This window comes from Symphodus melops, assembly GCF_947650265.1.
Source record: "Symphodus melops genome assembly, chromosome: 15".
NCBI lineage: Eukaryota > Metazoa > Chordata > Actinopteri > Labriformes > Labridae > Symphodus > Symphodus melops.
The window spans coordinates 2,864,726-2,882,265 of NC_136705.1; the positions used below are offsets into that span (position 1 = coordinate 2,864,726).

The following is a 17,540-nucleotide window of genomic DNA, read 5'->3' on the forward strand; positions in this document are numbered from 1 at the left end:
CAACATTGTGTGTAACTGGGGTTGAGGGTTACAGTCGTAAATCTTCACATCATAAAATGTTCATGGCTCTTTGTTCATTTATTAGCTGCTCAAAATATATCCAATTATGCAAGCTGCTGTCGAGTGCACTGTCTTGTAACACACTTAAAAAAAAAAAATCTATTATTACGCTGTCATACATCTTGTAGTTCATGGAGCCTTGTGCAATTGTGGGAAACATTGCTATGATATGAATGATTTGTTGTCTGCGGTCCATTCATTGAGTGGTTATAATAACCTCCCTGGTGCACCAGATCACATGATTTAAAGTCCTTCCTTTAAACTGTAATTAAGATAATTGCCATAACTGCTTCTACATATGTTTTTCCCCACATTGTTGTGGTTGTATATTGAACGCTGGAATTTTGAATGTGCTGATGCATATTTCCAAATGTCATTGTTCTTTGCGAACTATTTCAAACATGTAATTGTGCTTCAAACATGTACTGCAATATTTGTTGTTTCCTTTACTCTTTTTAATTCCTCATGCAGCTGCAGGAGCTCCAAGCACATCTCCTGGTTCACTGCGGACGACTCTGGTGTCCACTTGAAGTCTCATCTCAGGAGGAAAGACATGAAGCATAAAGAATGACTGGGAAGTGGAAGCTAAAGCAACATAGTCTACTAAGTAAGGCCATAATGAGAATGTATGCCTTTAAATCAGAGGCAACGCTTGTCTACATGCTATAGCAGGAGCCCCATGCCAGTAGGGGTTCACAAGGACTGACAGACTTGAGACCTCAGACCAAACGCTGTCTGGGGATCCTATCTAACAGCAATCACTCAAAAGTAAATGATTTTGCAAGTCTAGCTTTAAAGAGCTAAATCTTTTGGCTTCACTCCCACGCAGCTGTTGCTCTGTGTTGCTTGTACGTATAAAGACAGTATCATTCTATGGTGGCCCTGAAGGTCACAACTGCAAAAACATTTCACTGAACACAAAAATCTCTGGACGCAAAAACCCCTCAAGCATTTCAATAATGGAAAACATTTTACATGATATCCTTTACTGTCATTATCACAGCACCATAATAGAGGAACTAATCAAGAATTAAAGTTGTACTTTACGAAAATCAGAATCTGATCAAGAAATCCAAAATGACATTTGTTAGTATTCTATGCTTTGAGCGCTCTCTGCTGGCAACATCAGAGAACAACAACCTTCTCCAGCTCAATATAACCTCAATGGTTTCACTTTTTAATTGTGAATTAAACAATGTCACAGTTTTTCTTGAAATGTATTGAATGGTAAATATTGGAAGTAATTTCACAGCCTCACATTTGAAGAAATAATGATTTCATATTATATTATATGTCTTTGTAATAATGGAGAACAATATGAACACGAAGATCAGATTGGATTAAATTAAATGCTATATGTGGGTCTATCAGTTAAAGAAGAACCTTACAGGTTCATGTCGACATTGCCAGGTAGAGGATTCGGCAGACCAAGTTCTTCGGCCAAAAAAATACTTCAGAGAAAGAGAGCAACTAAAAAGGGACATCAGAAAGTTTGGAGAGGAGGACCTCAGTTTAAAAAAAAAAAAGAAAACCTAAATAATGGAAAAGGAAGCTTGATTTGTAATTGTTATGTTTTTTAAGGGGTAATACATTATATCTACCCATAGGTGGCGGTAATGTAACATATATGGATGCCAACCGCCATTAAACAACACAGAAGAAAAAGAAGAAAGTGAACCGCTCCATTGGGGCATGCACGAGAGAGGGAAATTAAAGTCGCTTCCGTGTGTGTTTGTGAAAAAGGAAACAAAGTACTTTAAAAGTGCTGTGTTATTATTTATGAATGGTAGTTTTTGATTTGGTGACAGCGCGTGCAGTTGTGTTTAAAGTGACAGTAACAGAAGCCAGCCTGTGTGCGCGCGCGTGTTTGTTTCATACGTTGGTTTCCGTTGGACAGATTATCAAACTAGCCGAGCGTCGATAAACTCACAACTTCGACATCTACAGATCAATTGTGTGTGTGATGAAAGACAGCTTTTAATTCGGTGTAATTAGAGATAAGCAGGTGTGTGTGTGGTTTTTTTTTAGACTTATTAGCAGGTGTAGAAAATGTCAACTGTTCCGTTTGGTCCCAGGAGTCAAGAAGGCTCCGGAAACATTTCAGATATCGACTCAGAGGACGAGGTTCGTGTTCAAAACGCACTACAATATGTTTTATTTTTTATTGTTTTAATAATTTCTCACGCTGACGATCATGTCACGTGGTCTTTCATCACGTGACACTTCTGAAACAAAAATTTAAAGTTGAGGCTTTTTTTTTTCCATCGCTGATAATAAGGGACCACATATTTTATTTTCAGTCCAATGTGAGTAGCAGGAGTCTCTATTCCCCCCCCCCCCCAATAAGGTCCTACATTAGTGCTTATCGATACCAATACCAATGAACTCTTAATTATGACTAATAAGCAGCTAGTTAATAATGAATATATAACCTTGATTTAAAGTGGCACCTAACTTTAGATATTTAGTAAAAGTGAATGAAACCATGACGTGTCACATCCTGTCATTGAGTTTACAGAAAGAAATGAAGGCTGGTAAAGTTGAAATAAATAGTTTAACTGTTTAATTGGGACCCCTTGTGATCAATAAAGTATCCTGATGTAGTATTATTAGTACTGAGCTTGGACTGTCCCTGGACTCTGAATCAACCGCCCCTCCTGAATAGACTTTAATATAAAAGCTAAAACACAGGTTGGCGCCTTTAACCCCGTTTCCAAGGAGCAGTCCGCGTCGTTTCAGGACAGTTTTGGTAAGCAGCGTGTAAGGCAGATGATAATATGTAATAGTGTGACATCAGCCCAACGTTAAACATTGAAGGAGAACAGGGACAGCAAACAATGGACCCTTAAAGGGCCTGATCAGTACCCCAACAGAAGAAAAAAAAAGCAGGACGGAAAACGCCATTAAATGGGTGCTGTACTAAACTCAAAGTGCTTGGTTTATCTGTATTGCATCCACACTGAGCAACCCCAATTATGAACCAAACTTATTTCAGCTCATTTGAATTGGATGCATCTCTGGTGAATGGGAGAGGTGGCTTTGGATGACAGGTGTCACTTGAGGGACCTGATCAGTGCATGATGGGCCACTGGCTGTGTCTGCTGATCTCATCGAGGAGCAGTATAATGTGTCGTCTTGTGATTACGTAGAAGTAATGCCAAAATGGGGAAGGGGGCTCAGGACCGTCAATTTAGTTCAGAAAAGATGATATCCCATCTCATACTTAAAGCCCAAGAAGTGTTGTTCTGTTCAGAATCTGCAGCTGCTGACTTGCTTTTGTTTTTTCCCCCTACAGTCTAAACTCCCCCTGAATCAGTTCTACCCTTATATCCGCTGTGCTTTGTGTTGTGGCTTCCTCATCGATGCGAGCACCGTCACAGAGTGCCTGCACACATGTGAGTAACATGCATTGACTCCTGGGGTCCTTTCAGAGGGTATGAGGGTCTCACATTAACATGGAGGCTTCTGGATGTCAGAACTTTGAACCTAGATTTGGAGAGCAGTAAAAGAACACACAATACAATTACTACTCACTCACCAACCGCAGAAACAAACATCTTGAAATCCAGCACACTGAGGGAGAACATAGTTAATTTAGTGCTCTTTTGTTTCTGTGTGTGTGGGATTCAAAGTCACCTTAAACTTTGCAGTAATATAACAATAATAAAGTCTTGACTGTGTCTAACATTGTTGTTTTTTTCTTATGTTTCCAAGTCTGCAAAACGTGCATCGTGAAGCACTTTTTCTACAGCAACAGGTGTCCGACATGCAGCATCGTAGTCCATCCGACGCAGCCGCTTTACAACGTCAGGTACGTCTCTCTCTCTCCGAGCTGGACGTCAACCTGTTTTGTGTTTTTTATAAATGATGTTTGGGTTATTCTTTTTAGGGGAAAAACTCGCACTCTGATACCTGGATTGGATTGAGTTTCTTGTGCGTTGTTAATGGTCAGAAGGGTTCACTGTTGAGGATGTTGATTCAAAAAATGGAGATAAAAGATGTCGACTTTATGAGTGAAAGTCTGCTGTGTTTCAGAGGTAATATGAGGCGGTCATTGGTGAGCCTGAACAGCATTTCTTTCCTTCTCACACAGACCTGACAGACAGCTTCAGGATATTGTTTTCAAAATGGTTCCCTTCCTGGAAGAGCGTAAGTGAAGTACACAGTGAAGTTTATGTACACTACTCTATGAGTCCACACAAGTTGAATTAACATTTTTGTACCGCAGGGGAAAAGAGTGAAATGGTTAACTTCTACAAATCAAGAGGACTGGAGGTGCCAAAACCAGGTGAATAGAACGAGCTGTCATCACACTGGGAAGCCGTAAACTACAGCGTTTCATTTCTTCACTTCTCTGACTTTTCCTTCTTGCTCGGCAGTGTCGGCCTCTCCTCCATCGCCTGCTGTCCCAAAGAGGCAGAACGAAGAAAGCCTCCCCCAAGCTGTGTTTACGATTCCTCCTGAGCTCGACGTGTCTCTGGTGCTGGAGTTTGTTGGGTAGGGAGCTGACTGAACCGTCCTTACAGCCGTGTAATTGAGGTTTATATTTTTGTAAAGAACATTTCGGAGTGATGGAAATAATCATGCAGTTGCATTGGGGAAGGAAAAAAAAGCCACTAGATGGCGCCACTTTTGTACATTTGCTAAAGAACAAAGCATTTTGTTTTCTGTATGATGAGTCTTGTGATGTTTTCAGGGCTGAAGAAGGCATCAGTGACTATAAGGTAATGTCCGTCTGAAATGATTAAACTTCAGCGCAAACAAAATAATTCTGAAGAAGGACTTACACTCGCTTTAATCCACTCTGTTTAGTCTTTGGAGAGGAAGTACGTTCAAGTGTCGGGCGAGGCCACTATCCGCCACGTGAAGCTGTTCATCAGGAGGATGATGGAGCTGAGCCCAACCTGCCAGGTGAGTCTGCCAGGCCTCCCGCTAATGACCAGTCTAAATCCTGATTGCTGCTTTAGCTGGACAGCAGGGGAGGTCAGCATTACGGAGTAGTGTAGGCGTGAAACCTGACCAGAGCGGCGTGGCAGAGAGGAGGCGCCTTCGTGTAGTCAGAGGACGTTATTATTGGAATGACAAAATTGCGCGAAATTGATCAGAATGCAGGAACATATGTTTATTGGTAAAGAAAACTCCTTTATGAAACACATTTTTTAATATTTATATTTATTTTTGGCCTTTTGCCTTTATTATAGAGGAAAGTGGATAGAGGCGGAAATCAGGGAGAGAGAGTGGGGAGAGACATGCGGGAAAGGAGCCACAGGCCGGACGCGAACCCAGGCCGCCAGCGTGAGGACTGAGCCTCAATACATGGGGACGCGCGCACTGCCGCTGTGCCACCAGTGTCCCCTTATAAAACACATTTTGAATGGCATATACCAGGGGTGGCCAACCGCGGCTCTCCAGCTACAAACAGAGCGTGACATAGAAGGGTGAACTGCTGCGGTCAAATCTCAGCAGGAAGTCTTTGTGTAAGGAAATAGAGCCGCTGCGTGAGAAGAACCGTAATCTGCTTGTAATCAAATAATCAGTGCAGTGATACCACATGTCTGTCTCCGAGCTGTGAGAGCAGGCTCAGGGTTACGCATGTTCAACTGTCCTGCTTTCCCCGGGGCACACACAGACAGAAAAGTCACAGAGGTGTAAGTGTATCGGGTATTTAGGAACACGTGGACGAGGATTAGCAGCTTACGTTCATTTCCTGGTCTCAGTTCTGCTCGACCCAGAGAGGGCAGAGAGATACTGAACACAGGTTCCAATGTGGCGGCTCTAACAGCTCACTTTGAAGAATCACGTTTGACTTGTTCACCCTTCTACCTTCTCCTAGTATGCAGTGATGCATACCTGTCCAATTATTCTCTATTTGTGATGTAGGACTGGGACTCACCCGACCTCCCTTCAAGTACTGGACTAACCAACCGATAGAACTGGCCCACCGTTGCAGCTTCCTCATTGGCTGATTTAGATGTGGCTGTATATGATGTCTGTCTAAATTTGAACTTCCCTATTGAAATGATTCTTGTAACACGTTTGTTGACGACTGATGAACATAAGTCTGATCTATACGAGTGTTGCTCGAGCTTTTTGACAACTCTGACATGCAAACTAATAACTGAATTTGTTATTCATTTTCTGTATCCAGATTGTTTGATGGTCCGTCCCTCTTTGACTCTCGAGTATTTTGAAAAGTTCAGGTCGGCCTGAAAACTTTCCCACCTGTGGTAAAATCCTGAAAGTCAGTGATGTGTTTCTTTGGGCTCTGCAGGTGGAAGTGGTTTGTGGAAATCACCTCCTGGATCACCACCAGTCACTCAAAGACATCCTGAGTTCTCTGGGTGACGAGGCCATGCAGGTAAGCACCTTAAAAAAACGTTATAATGTGTTATAGCTGTGATGGCCAGGAGAACTTTAAACTGATCCACTTTGTCCCACTTTCACTGTGATCCAGGACGGCCTGCTGGTGCTGCACTTCGGCCTGGTCCTGCCCTTTGAGCCCAAGTAGCTCGCCCAACACGAGGGTCAGATACTTTTTAATTCCCGAGGAGATGGAGTGACCGACCCCTCCGTTGATGCAGAGGAAGGTCTCTGCATGTGCATTGATGAACAAGAGAAGCTGCAGGAAGTCTTAACTTGAACTTTATTGAGCAGTCTGCAGAGGAAAGATGTCATCATGAACGTCTCTTCTCTGTAGCACCAAATGTTAAATTCAGGGAAACACACGTCTGCAAACACGTGACATTTGTTCTTCAACCGACTGCCAGGTCATCTTTATTTATTTCTTCAAATCCACACGTGAATGGGACCGCTGCTTTAACTCAACATAGACCGTCTTTGTTAGAAACCAGAGACTTATATTTTTACATTTTCTATTTATTGCTCTCAGGGGGGTGAGTGTGATTTCTGAGTAGAAAAACTGTGACTCACAAAACAGGCTTCCACTAGTAAAGGTTTTAGTGTGTTTCTATGGAATAAAACCCACTTCTGGTTTAAATGTATACATTTCATTTAACAGCTATGAGCTTTTGTACCGTGCTGTCATTTAAAGAGATTTGGGTGTCGATGTTTGGGGATTTTTTGGGTTGTTTTTTTTTAAATACTTTTGATATGTTGGTTTGTCAGAATAAATTAATAAATTCTCAACAGATAACATTTCTCATCATTCAATTCTGTTTCCTGTTCATCTCTGAGCTCTCAACTTCAAATATAAGGAACAAGCCACATTTACACGAGTGCTGAACTGTGATTGAGTTCATGGAATAAGGCCTGCACCATACGAGAGACGTATGCACACAAACTCTTACTCAGTCTCTGTTTTTATCTTTTGTTCATGTTTTCTACAAAACTTGTTTGCACAGGCTATTCTCCAATGAGTCTGATTCTACTTAAGGTCTCCGCCCCTTAAAGGGATTCACAGCATGTCCACTCCACCTTTTAATATCAGTCTGAGCTCAGAGACAACAACCAACACTAAACGTTCTGTTTAATACACAGAAACACACACTCGAACTCTGTCATGCAACAGAAAGTTGGATTTATTGCAATTCTTTTACAATAACTATGAGCGCCACAGACTGTTAAACCCACAGATACTAACACTGACTGTCCAGCGACCGTCACTCAAGAATAACAGCTAACAAAATAAGCAAATTAATCTTTACTTTTCTGATCGTTTCTGATGGTGTTGGAATGATTCAGTGACATCTTTGATGCCCCTTTGCTTGTTAGGTGTGAGGGGCACGATGACAGGACAGGAGTTACATCAGCAAAGAATAAAGACAGAAACATGCCGACTCTTAAAGCCTAAATCAGTTCGCTCCGTTCGCTTAAGACTCTGAGAGCCTGTTGAGTCTAAAGTGCTGTTTAGTATTTATACAAGTGTTTATGGGCTTTTGTGTTTTTTACTTTCAGGATTTAAAAAGTGCCATATTCCTCCCAGGGACACGGGAATAAAAAATGTGATTGTGGGTTACACATTTACATGACAAGTGGTCATGATTGTCCCTTTAACAAAATGTAAACACGACACTTTTTGTTCTTTAAAGAGAATTTCAGATATACTTTATTGATCCTGCGAGGGGAGGCTCAATATGTTCTGTTTTGTTTTTTTCTCACTTTTTACCCAGAATTCAGTTCAGTCTCACTGAATGAGAATTCAACCCTGCAACATTAAGTATTTGGTCACATATTTGTTTACAGTACTTTTGGTCAAGTTTTTCAAGTTAGTTCATTTTAAGTAAATGCACATTTCTTTAAGTCTTCAGACAATGAGTCCTCTAAAGATCTACAGGAACATGCAGAGACCTGGAAATCTGACAGATTTACGACTACACTGAAGAATCTTCCCACCATAAAACACTGACTTACAGCTCTAAATCTGAAATATGTGCATTAGTGTCGCTACTTAACTCATAACACATATCAAGTATATCCTCTTTTTCCCCCTCTAAATCTCTGTTTGTCTCTCGTCAGTTGTTGGAGTTGATGTCTGCCTCGTCCTTATCCTCACCGCTCTCCTTGAAGCTCTCCTTCTTGGCTCCTTCTTTCTCCCTCTGGCTGCTCCTGGAGGAGCCGATGGAGCCTCGAGGCTGGTAACTGTAGGTCGCAGCACCAAACGACATCCCAGAGTTAAAGTGAGTCTCCTCCCCTTCCAGAAGTTTCCTTATTAGACCGAAAGGAAACAAACACGGGAGGGCACACACAGGGTGAACACGGCACACAGGGCTAAAGATTTGTAATGATTCATGTCTTTAAAGAAGAGTAACAGTATTTTTAAACCTGGGCTTTTTTTTAAATTTCATGCTTTTGTTTGAAACATAAATTCGGGTCTGAGTATGTTCTGTGTGCAGAAAGGTTTGAAGGTGCTGGGCATGAACTTTAACGAGCTCATTTCCCCACACACTGTCAGTTTTACATCATTATTCTATATGTCTAACAACATGACAGAAAGGATCCTACAGTCAGAGTTGAGATCTTTTCTTAAAGACTAAGATCCTTTTTTTGGGAAGCAGAAGCGACACCGCCCTCTTAAACCCACCAGACTCCAGTCATAAAATCAACAACTTCTTAGTGTCTTCTTATGTTCTCATTGTGATTTCTGGCTAAGAAACAAATTTCCCTCTCGCAGGCAACGAGAGAACAGTAACTCCCATGTCCTGCATGGTTCTGGGTTTGTCAGCGGATATTGGTCGCTGTTTCTGTTTTTTTCTCCTGAACAAATAGATCGATCTTTGAAGGGATAACTTCTCTAATGTTGTCAGACACTTCAGAGAACAATCTGAGCCTGTCAAGAATTGAATGTATCTGATCGTCATTTGGACCACAGTAAGGAAGAAATGAAGGCCCAGGTTTAAACATTACCACACGCAGTCAACACCTGTAGGCAGCGATCTCTATGTCCAGGGCCATCTTCACGTTGAGCAGGTCCTGATACTCTCTCAGGTGCTGAGCCATCTCACCCTTCAGGTTCCTCAGCTCAGTGTCCAGGTGGCCAATAGTGTCCTGTCACATGAGGAATAAGACAAAAGCAGGACGATCAGCGGATTAAATTCATGAAGCATGTCTGGAGTGATTTAAATAGGCCTTCTGTGGTATGAATGGTGATTTTACAATTTCCTTTTTTGCCTTGAAGGAACACAATAACCTTCTGGGATCAGCTTTACTGTCTCTGAAAAGCCAATGAAAGCAGGTCGCCTTCCTGTACCCGATTTAACAGGTCAAAGGTTAATCTAATAGTCACGCAGGGTCAGTTAACTAAGAATGGATTCAGCCAGACTCACTGAGTCACCACTAACGAACCATTTAATCTGACAACAAATCAAAAATAATTTCATCTGGAAAATCTCTTTACTATTAATTCAGTTTTATTTCTAAAGGATTCCTTATGATGTAAAAGTAAAAATTAAACATGAAAATGAAGAATGTTTTTTATTGTTAGACGATAAACAAGAGGTTAAATAAGAGGATATATATATATATATTTTTATATATATATATATATTTTTTCCACTCTGAAGGTTTGATTTTTTTTAAATCTCTTGCTAGCAGCCTGCTAGTTTATAATGCTAACCAGGCTCAGTGGTGAAGATTATGCAAACCACTGCTCACATCAGTGCATCTTCTTCTTGTTGCTTCCCACTATGAGCGAAATGGGAAATAATCACAACAGTAAGCTTGCACTGGTCTGAGTGACTTGGTGAGATGCCCGGTCTTTGACTAAAACTATTTCTGTCTGTGACTTAATTGATTCTAAATGTGCCGGTGTTGTGATTATAAAAACATCTTAGGGGTGTTTGGGTACATGAGAGTATAAGTGTAACTGCTTAAAGTGTGAGACGTCTATATTCTGCATTTGCTTGCTCAGTCCTTGACGTCTTAAAGTTGAGGACTCCCTGCTGCGTTCACTTACTTATCTAACAGCATTACTGAGGCGGAGGTTGTTACATAAATTAGGAGGAACTTCGCTCCCTTTAGATCCTATTATTCTGCAGTCATGACCTGCATGCAGTGCCAGCAAGGTGGCTTCCTCTTTCTCTACAGACATTTAAACAGTTCATCTGAAGTTTGACCTTTTATAAATCTGTCTGCCTGCTGCTAATTGCATGTTACAGTTTTGGCCAACTCTTGAATTTTTTCAATAACTTTTGAAGATATTGTTATATCATAGAGATTAGAGGGATTAGCACATTTCTGTTTTGTAGTAACTACCTTTATGGATTAGTTCATTAAGTAGACACGTGTCTCTGCTCTTCTTAATCAAAAATAGTTTTAAGTATAAATTACGAGACAGGTTTCAAGATGTATGTCCTACTCCCTCCTGCCAACCTCAACAAAAGCCGCTCCAGCATCCCTAAATATCCATGCAAGAGATAATCCCATCGACAGGAAGATGGCACAGATTTGTGGTCTCAACTGCGAGTTTCAAGTCTTCTTCAGTCCAGCATTTTGTTTGTTTGTTTGTGTTTTAAAGCATCCTGATGTTTTGTTGGAAACGTCTCTACTACAGCGTCCTCGTGCAACACTGGGTTCCACTAAATGAGTCTGCTGTTAATTTGTTTGGTCACTACATTTAGTTTTAAGCCTTTTGTGGCTGGCTAAATCAGCATCCCAGTTAATGTCATAATATCTTTTGACTTCCAGTTGCTCCTTGTTAACCAAGCTAAGCCCTGGCTGCTCTCAAGCTCCCCCCTCTTGTCCAAATGTGGTCAACTCTAACTCCTAAAAAACCTGCAGAAGGACAAACCAAACATTTCCAAACATGTTCCACAAACCATCGGGAATGGAAGCTGTACTACGTGACGCTATAAGTCCCTCTGGTTTAGAGCACAGTCAGCTACAGATGCTAACCTGCATGGATGTGACTTCAGTGTGGTGCGTATCCTCCATCTCTGTGATCTGCCTCTCCAGAGACTCGTTGGCGCCCCTCAGGGTCTCGATCTCGATAGTCTTGGACTGCAGCTGCCTCCTGAACTCGCTGATCTCCTCCCTGCTCGCCCTCATGGCCTCGTTGCTCCTGGTGGCCTGCTCGCTCAGGCTGGCAAACTTGCTCTTGTACCAATCCTCAGCTGACTGCATGTTTTTGGAGGCGATGGACTCGTACTGGTTACGGATCTCCTTCAGAGCGGAGGTCAGGTCCGGTTTGGCGAGCTCCAGCTCCACAGAGACCTGCTGCGCTTCCATCAAGCTGCTCAGCTCCTGGATTTCCTCATCGTGTACTTTCCTCAGGAAGGAGATCTCATCCATCAGGGACTCCACGCGGCGCTCCAGGTCCAGGCGGACGGCTGCAGCGTCATCTATGTCCTTCCTGAAGGCCCTCAAAGTCTGCTCAGCTTCCTCCCGGCTCCTCATCTCCTCGTCATACTTCGCTGCGAGCTTCTGAAATGACACAAAGGGACCAGAATGAGACCTGAGATGAGTGAAAGGTGAGTTCCAGTGTGTTGATCTATATGACTAATAATGTAAAGAACTATTTAAAGTTTCTCCAGTGGATTTCTTCAGCTAACAGTCACAAAAAAAACCTCTAAGTGCTGCAACATAATCCTTGGGGGAATATGAACCACACCACGGCTCTTCCGCTTAAACTGCCTGTTTGCAAATGACAGAAACTGTTGCTGTCTAACTACAAAGCATCCTTGAAAAGAGATTTTTCATTTGGTTTTTTTTTTTAAACCTAGAAACAGATGTTCAGTCTCTTCAAAGCCACCAGGGTCCATTTTTGTGTTTCTATAATAATAATCAAACTTTTTTTATTTTTATGAAACAACAACACACTCGTAAAATAACCAACAGATGGATTCTGCAGTGGACCAGTGACTCTTTAATTTGCGAGGTAAAATGATTGTTTTTGTTCTTGGAGTCTGGTGGCTTTGAGGGGAACAAGAATAAAGAGCAACAAAAACACAGAAGCCTGTCGAAGTAAAGTTGTCAGACAGAAGAGGATGTCCTTCAATAGGCTGGACCTTCGTCAAGGATTATGTTGACTCTTATGCAGGCAGCTTACTTACGCAATGTACTGGAGCAAACGCAGACGCTATCGTTTGTACTGGTCATTTAAAAGCCACAATATGTGAGAAAAGGAGCCCGTGTAAACGAACGAGAATGAAGGTGACGTAAAGAGAAACTACACTCTCCTTTTCATGCTTCCAGGTGGCGTTACCTGCAGCTCGTCCTCCATGTTGTTCCTCTCGATCAGAATGTGGTTCTTGTCTCGGTTCAGCTCCTCCACCTCGGACCTCAGGTCTCTCAACTCCTGCTGGTAGAGAAGAGTGATGCGGGACGGCTCCCCATGTTTCTGCCTCAGGGTCACCAGCTCCATCTCCAACACTTTGTTCTGCTGCTCCAGGTTACGCACTTTATCGATGAACATGGCAAAGCGGTCATTCAGACCCTGGACAACAGGATAAATGTTACGATTAAAATCCTATTTAATGCTTCCTACAAAAGTTCCTGTGTAGTTTACCATCTTAACTTTCAAATCCACACGTTTTAATTTACCAATGCATTACTTTAAATGTGTTTCACATTCTTGTGGGTGTCTGATTAATCCTGTGTGTCAAGTAACACACTGGACAGACAGAAAACTGAAGGTATTTCAGCCTGAGCCTCTTCCAGCTACATTTATTCACATTTATTCGTAGCTAGTTTGCAATACAGGGATAGGCAGAGAAGCCTAATCCCAAACGACACAAACTAAATCAAATAATAAAATCTGAAGTTGGAGGAAGAAGAGATTCCAATTAATCTTCACACTGTATAACCGACTGAAGCCTCTGACACATTACAAGGTCTTCATCACCTTTTGCAAGTTTGCAAACTGATGATTGATTTTTCATGTTAGGGATACACAGGACTTCATCAGGCCTCATAATATTAAGAAAGACATCCTTGTGACACCTCAGTAGTTTTTATATAAATTCATTTATAACATGTCCTGATACTTAAGGAAAGGGGGCATCAGCGTTATAAACGTGTCAGACACAAATGTGGACCTGATCAGCTGAGAAGTGTTCTCGACATGATTGTTCATGGAGTAGATGTCTTGGTTTCAAATTAATATAAGATTATTTTTAATCCATTTATAAGCTTCGTCCCAGGTCAGGTTGTGCACATTACATTCTGCATAATATCTGAACATAAAGGCTATAATATGAGGTTTTATTTATGGAAAACACGCTCTGTGACCTAGTTATTTGAAATGATCGTTATTTTGTTCATCACACGTGAATGATTTGTCTCCATCATGTCTCACCCACCTGCAGCTGCTCCTTCTCGTTGGTCCGGATGACTTTGAGTTCATTGTTGGCCACAGAGGTCTGGCTCAGGTCCAGGGAGTCGGTCATTGGGGAGAAGGAGGTGGAAGTGCGGCCGACCCTCCTGAACAGACTCATGGAGGTCGAGCTGTTTCGGGACGACGCGGCCCGGATCCCCGGTGAGCCCCGGGGAGAGGAGCTGTTCATGCGGTAGGAGGAGGCGGAAAACCTGGAAGAATCCCCGAAAATCTTCCGGTAGGATGAGGGGGTGTAGCGGTCTCCGTGGTCCATCTTTGCTGTGAGTCCGAGATAAAGTGACGACTTAATGAGCTTTGAGACGCTTATAGGCTGCGCGCGGAGCGAACCATTTTTACGCACGACGATTAAATGACTTTAAACTTTGTCCAGAAGAGACCATATGCATTTTTTTTATTATGCTATAAAAAGACATTGTCACGTTATTTTCTGACAGATTTCCGACTCGTTTCTTGTTAATTTCGCGTGTTTAAAATGATGGAACCGTCCACCCGGCTCGGTGTGCATATTTAGGCCTACAGATCAGATCTTCTTGAGCTCATAGGACACTTTCATTTTAGTTCTTGGCTCTATTATCTATCTATCAGAATCGTTTCCGGGTTTTTTTATTCTCCCAAAGTGTGGACATCATAAAGAAGAATATATACTTCACACTTGTATGTTTGTCCACGTGGACAAGTCCATCATCGTTGGTTGACCTGATAATCTTTTTACACCTTTACTGAGCAGACGTACATCAAGGGTACAAGCACAACACAAGTGATGATCTGATCATGGGACAGTTCAGTTTCTCCCCAACACGTCCAAACTCTGCGTTTGGACTGAATCTGTAAGGAGCAGAACAATCACATCAAATCAGAGGAACACGTTTGGAGATGCAGAGTGAAAGTTTTGGGATTTTTGGCTCAAACTAACTTTAGCATGTCACCCTTCACATTTTAATATGCTGCTACTCTTCCTGTGAGAAGTTGAGGATATTCAGAGGCTGACAAGCTGCAGTGGATGTGGTAGATTTCTGAGAGGTCACAAGGTCTACATCACTGAAGCAACTTGTCAAATTCATTATTATTATTATTATTATTATTATTATTATTATTATTATAGTGGGAGTTTCCAGCAGAAAAACATTAAGCGTGATTTCTAAAAGAGAAAAAGATATAAAAAAGTATTGAACTCAGTCATTACATGTAAAGGAAGGAGCCTAGAGATCACACACTATTATCTTACAAGCTGTTAAACTGACTCTTCCATTCAACAAACTCGCAGACAAGCTGTCACTATCGATGCACAGCATGCTGACAATACGGCAAAAAGGCACATTTAACACAGTGCTGTTGTGCACATGTGAAAACGGATGGTGCGGACACTCAGTCGCTCCTAATTTGGCCTCATTAGCATGAGCAGGAGAGACCAGAATGAACAACGATAAATACAGTATGTGACTGTTAAAGGGGCGGAAGCTGATCCCAGCTGTCATTGGCTGAGAGATGGGGTAAACTGTGGACAGGCTGCCAGTCGATCATAGAGCTGAAACTTATAGACAGGGAACCCGTCACACTCAAAAACCCAACCACCACCTTTGTGCAATTTGGAGTCACCAATTAACCTGAGCACTATGTGTTTGACTGTGGGAGGAGGGCGGAGGAAAGGCCTTAGCTTTGATTTGAACCTATAGGCAACAAAGCTGCTGCACAGCTGCCAAACAACGATGCACTCAAGTGAAATGCATAGTTTAGTAATTCGATGTATGCACACCACAGAAGAAATCAAAGAAATCATTACAAGAACCCGTTTTCACCCATTACAAGTTAAAGACAGGACTTTAATACCCTATAGGGTCTCAGTTGATCTGCTTCAGATGTGCTAACAGAGGCACAAACATGAAATATCTTAGTCACTGTTAAACATTCAGCTTCTACCAAAAGGGTAAAAAAGGGTATTTGAGCTGCTCGTTTACACGCTGTGTCTCTTATTTTCCCACGATGCTGTAATAAAATGTAAATGTAAAACACTGGGACACCAATGTTACACAGTTTAAGGATTCAATGTGAAAGTAAAAAGGTGTAATCATGTATAAAGGGCGACAGTTTCTGATCTGCAGTCACATGTCAAAGTGTTCTTGGAGGAAACACTTCACATCAAATCGCAGTTTTTTGCCACCAGATGAATAATTTAAACATCAAAACGTTGAGTTTGAGGACTTGTTCCATCCTGACGAGAAGTAAAGACTCCCAATAGTGTGGCCCTTTCCTCGAGAGAAACAGGATTCCTACCAGCAGGGGGCAGAGCAGGGCAAGGCATGTCAGACACAGGAAGCTGGAGGAGGGAAAGCTGAGTTAGAGCAGATTCTGTGCATACTGAAGAATTTAGTGAAAGAACCCTTAAATGACCCGTTGACTTTAATATGTGCAGATCTGATGGTGTACTGTGAAGTAAGAGACACATGAACCTTTCTAATGGTATATGTAGCACTTTGTCTTCTGACTACTCAAAGTGAGACGGTTGTGTTGTCGTGCCGCTCCTCATGACATGCAGCCTGCTGAGAGGGATTTCAGAAGGCAGAGGGCAGCAGACTTCCTGTGATCTGTTGCAGCTCATTCACAAAAGCCAACACCTGACTGGTAAAATTAAGAGACGAGCAGAAAATGAATCATATTCATTATAATGAGCCAATCAGAGAGCATTCGGGTGGGAATCAGCAGAACTTAAACCCAAATCTCTCCCTTTGAAAATATAACAAGCTCACACTCTTATACAGCTGATTTTCAATTCCTGCTGAAGTTTCTGCCAACCAGCTCACCTGTAGAGTCCTGGAAAGTTTGGCGTATGTAAAGTGATGCCTCGTTAACCCCACGTTGATAACAACACTACTGAGCTGTGGTGCAGAAGCTCTGTCTGCGGGGACTTTGATTGGCAGGGTTTCCGGTTCAAGTCCTGATATGGATCAGAGAATAAAAATGGGTCTAGTTGCTGGAGATGTGTCAGACTACTTTATATGAGTGACCTTGAGCAAGGCACCAAACCCTCAACTCTGCCACTTGTGCACAACTCGATCATTTCTACCAATTTCAGAACCAGAATCGGATTTAAATCAAATATACAAGATGAGTCAGAATATGGACGAAAGGTGTGCAGGAATGTTGAGCACAAATTATTTATATTATAAATTAAATAGACAGTTTGTTAATGTAATACAGCATATTGAGATGCCTCCATGAAAGCTGAAACAGTGCATGTTCATGTGGTCAGTCATCTCAATACACTTGTTCCTGTGACATACATAAAATACATAAAAGTGTTTTGTTCTTTAGGCTGCCTGTCTGGATGATTTGCATCATTCCTTTGAAAACGTCGGGTAAAAAAATGAATTGAGGCATGATCAGATCATACTACACGATTATTGAATATCTTATTAATTGGTCACAGTAAAATGTGTTCTCGTGTGACGTAATATGACGTACCCACCCAATGTCCTTTTTTGGACATACGGCGTAATTTCCGCACATAAATGGGGAGTCAGCGTCCCTTTAAAGCCCACGCTGCTGAGACCTGTGACGGGTCTGCGTGACTGTCCTCCTACAGTGCCCACCTCCGCACGAGCGCCATTGGCTGCCGCCCCCCCCGGTGTGGGCGGGACACGAGGCTCTGACTCAGCTCGGAGTCACTGCACGACATGTCTGTCACTACTGCTGC

At 42.1% G+C, this 17,540-nt stretch overlaps 2 protein-coding genes across 3 annotated transcripts; one reads left to right on the top strand and one right to left on the bottom strand.

Moving 5' to 3' along the window:
* Nucleotides 1-1,747: 1,747 nt before the first annotated feature.
* On the top strand, nt 1,748-7,213 carry pcgf6 (polycomb group ring finger 6). The gene is made up of 10 exons (XM_079362441.1): nt 1,748-2,184; nt 3,356-3,455; nt 3,775-3,871; nt 4,154-4,209; nt 4,289-4,348; nt 4,440-4,557; nt 4,757-4,784; nt 4,873-4,971; nt 6,332-6,418; nt 6,515-7,213. Exons 1-10 carry the CDS (start codon nt 2,110-2,112, stop codon nt 6,566-6,568), a joined length of 774 nt encoding a protein of 257 aa, XP_079218567.1. The 5' UTR covers nt 1,748-2,109; the 3' UTR covers nt 6,569-7,213.
* A 556-nt stretch (nt 7,214-7,769) lies between these two features.
* On the bottom strand, nt 7,770-15,696 carry LOC306835719 (alpha-internexin-like). Of its 2 annotated transcripts, none has more exons than XM_079362423.1 (5): nt 13,815-15,696; nt 12,719-12,949; nt 11,410-11,937; nt 9,440-9,564; nt 7,770-8,658 (listed from the first exon to the last, which is right to left on the bottom strand). In XM_079362423.1, the coding sequence occupies exons 1-5, from the start codon at nt 14,100-14,102 to the stop codon at nt 8,532-8,534; spliced, it is 1,299 nt and encodes a 432-aa protein (XP_079218549.1). In that variant the 5' UTR covers nt 14,103-15,696; the 3' UTR covers nt 7,770-8,531. The 2 variants fall into 2 exon arrangements, with proteins under 2 accessions (XP_079218549.1, XP_079218548.1); XM_079362422.1 differs by having other exon boundaries at nt 7,770-8,724; nt 13,815-15,695.
* Between the last annotated feature and the right edge of the window lie 1,844 nt (nt 15,697-17,540).

Excerpts from the sequence above, each read along its gene's own strand:
- pcgf6 (XM_079362441.1), top strand. The coding sequence starts at position 2,110 with ATGTCAACTGTTCCGTTTGGTCCCAGGAGTCAAGAAGGCTCCGGAAAC. Across the intron at positions 4,558-4,756 it reads CTGGTGCTGGAGTTTGTTGG|GGCTGAAGAAGGCATCAGTG; the intron begins GTAGGGAGCTGA and ends TGATGTTTTCAG. Across the intron at positions 4,972-6,331 it reads AGCTGAGCCCAACCTGCCAG|GTGGAAGTGGTTTGTGGAAA; the intron begins GTGAGTCTGCCA and ends TGGGCTCTGCAG.
- LOC306835719 (XM_079362422.1), bottom strand. The coding sequence starts at position 14,102 with ATGGACCACGGAGACCGCTACACCCCCTCATCCTACCGGAAGATTTTC. Across the intron at positions 12,950-13,814 it reads ACGAGAAGGAGCAGCTGCAG|GGTCTGAATGACCGCTTTGC; the intron begins GTGGGTGAGACA and ends CCTGTTGTCCAG. Across the intron at positions 8,725-9,439 it reads ATAGAGATCGCTGCCTACAG|GAAACTTCTGGAAGGGGAGG; the intron begins GTGTTGACTGCG and ends CGGTCTAATAAG.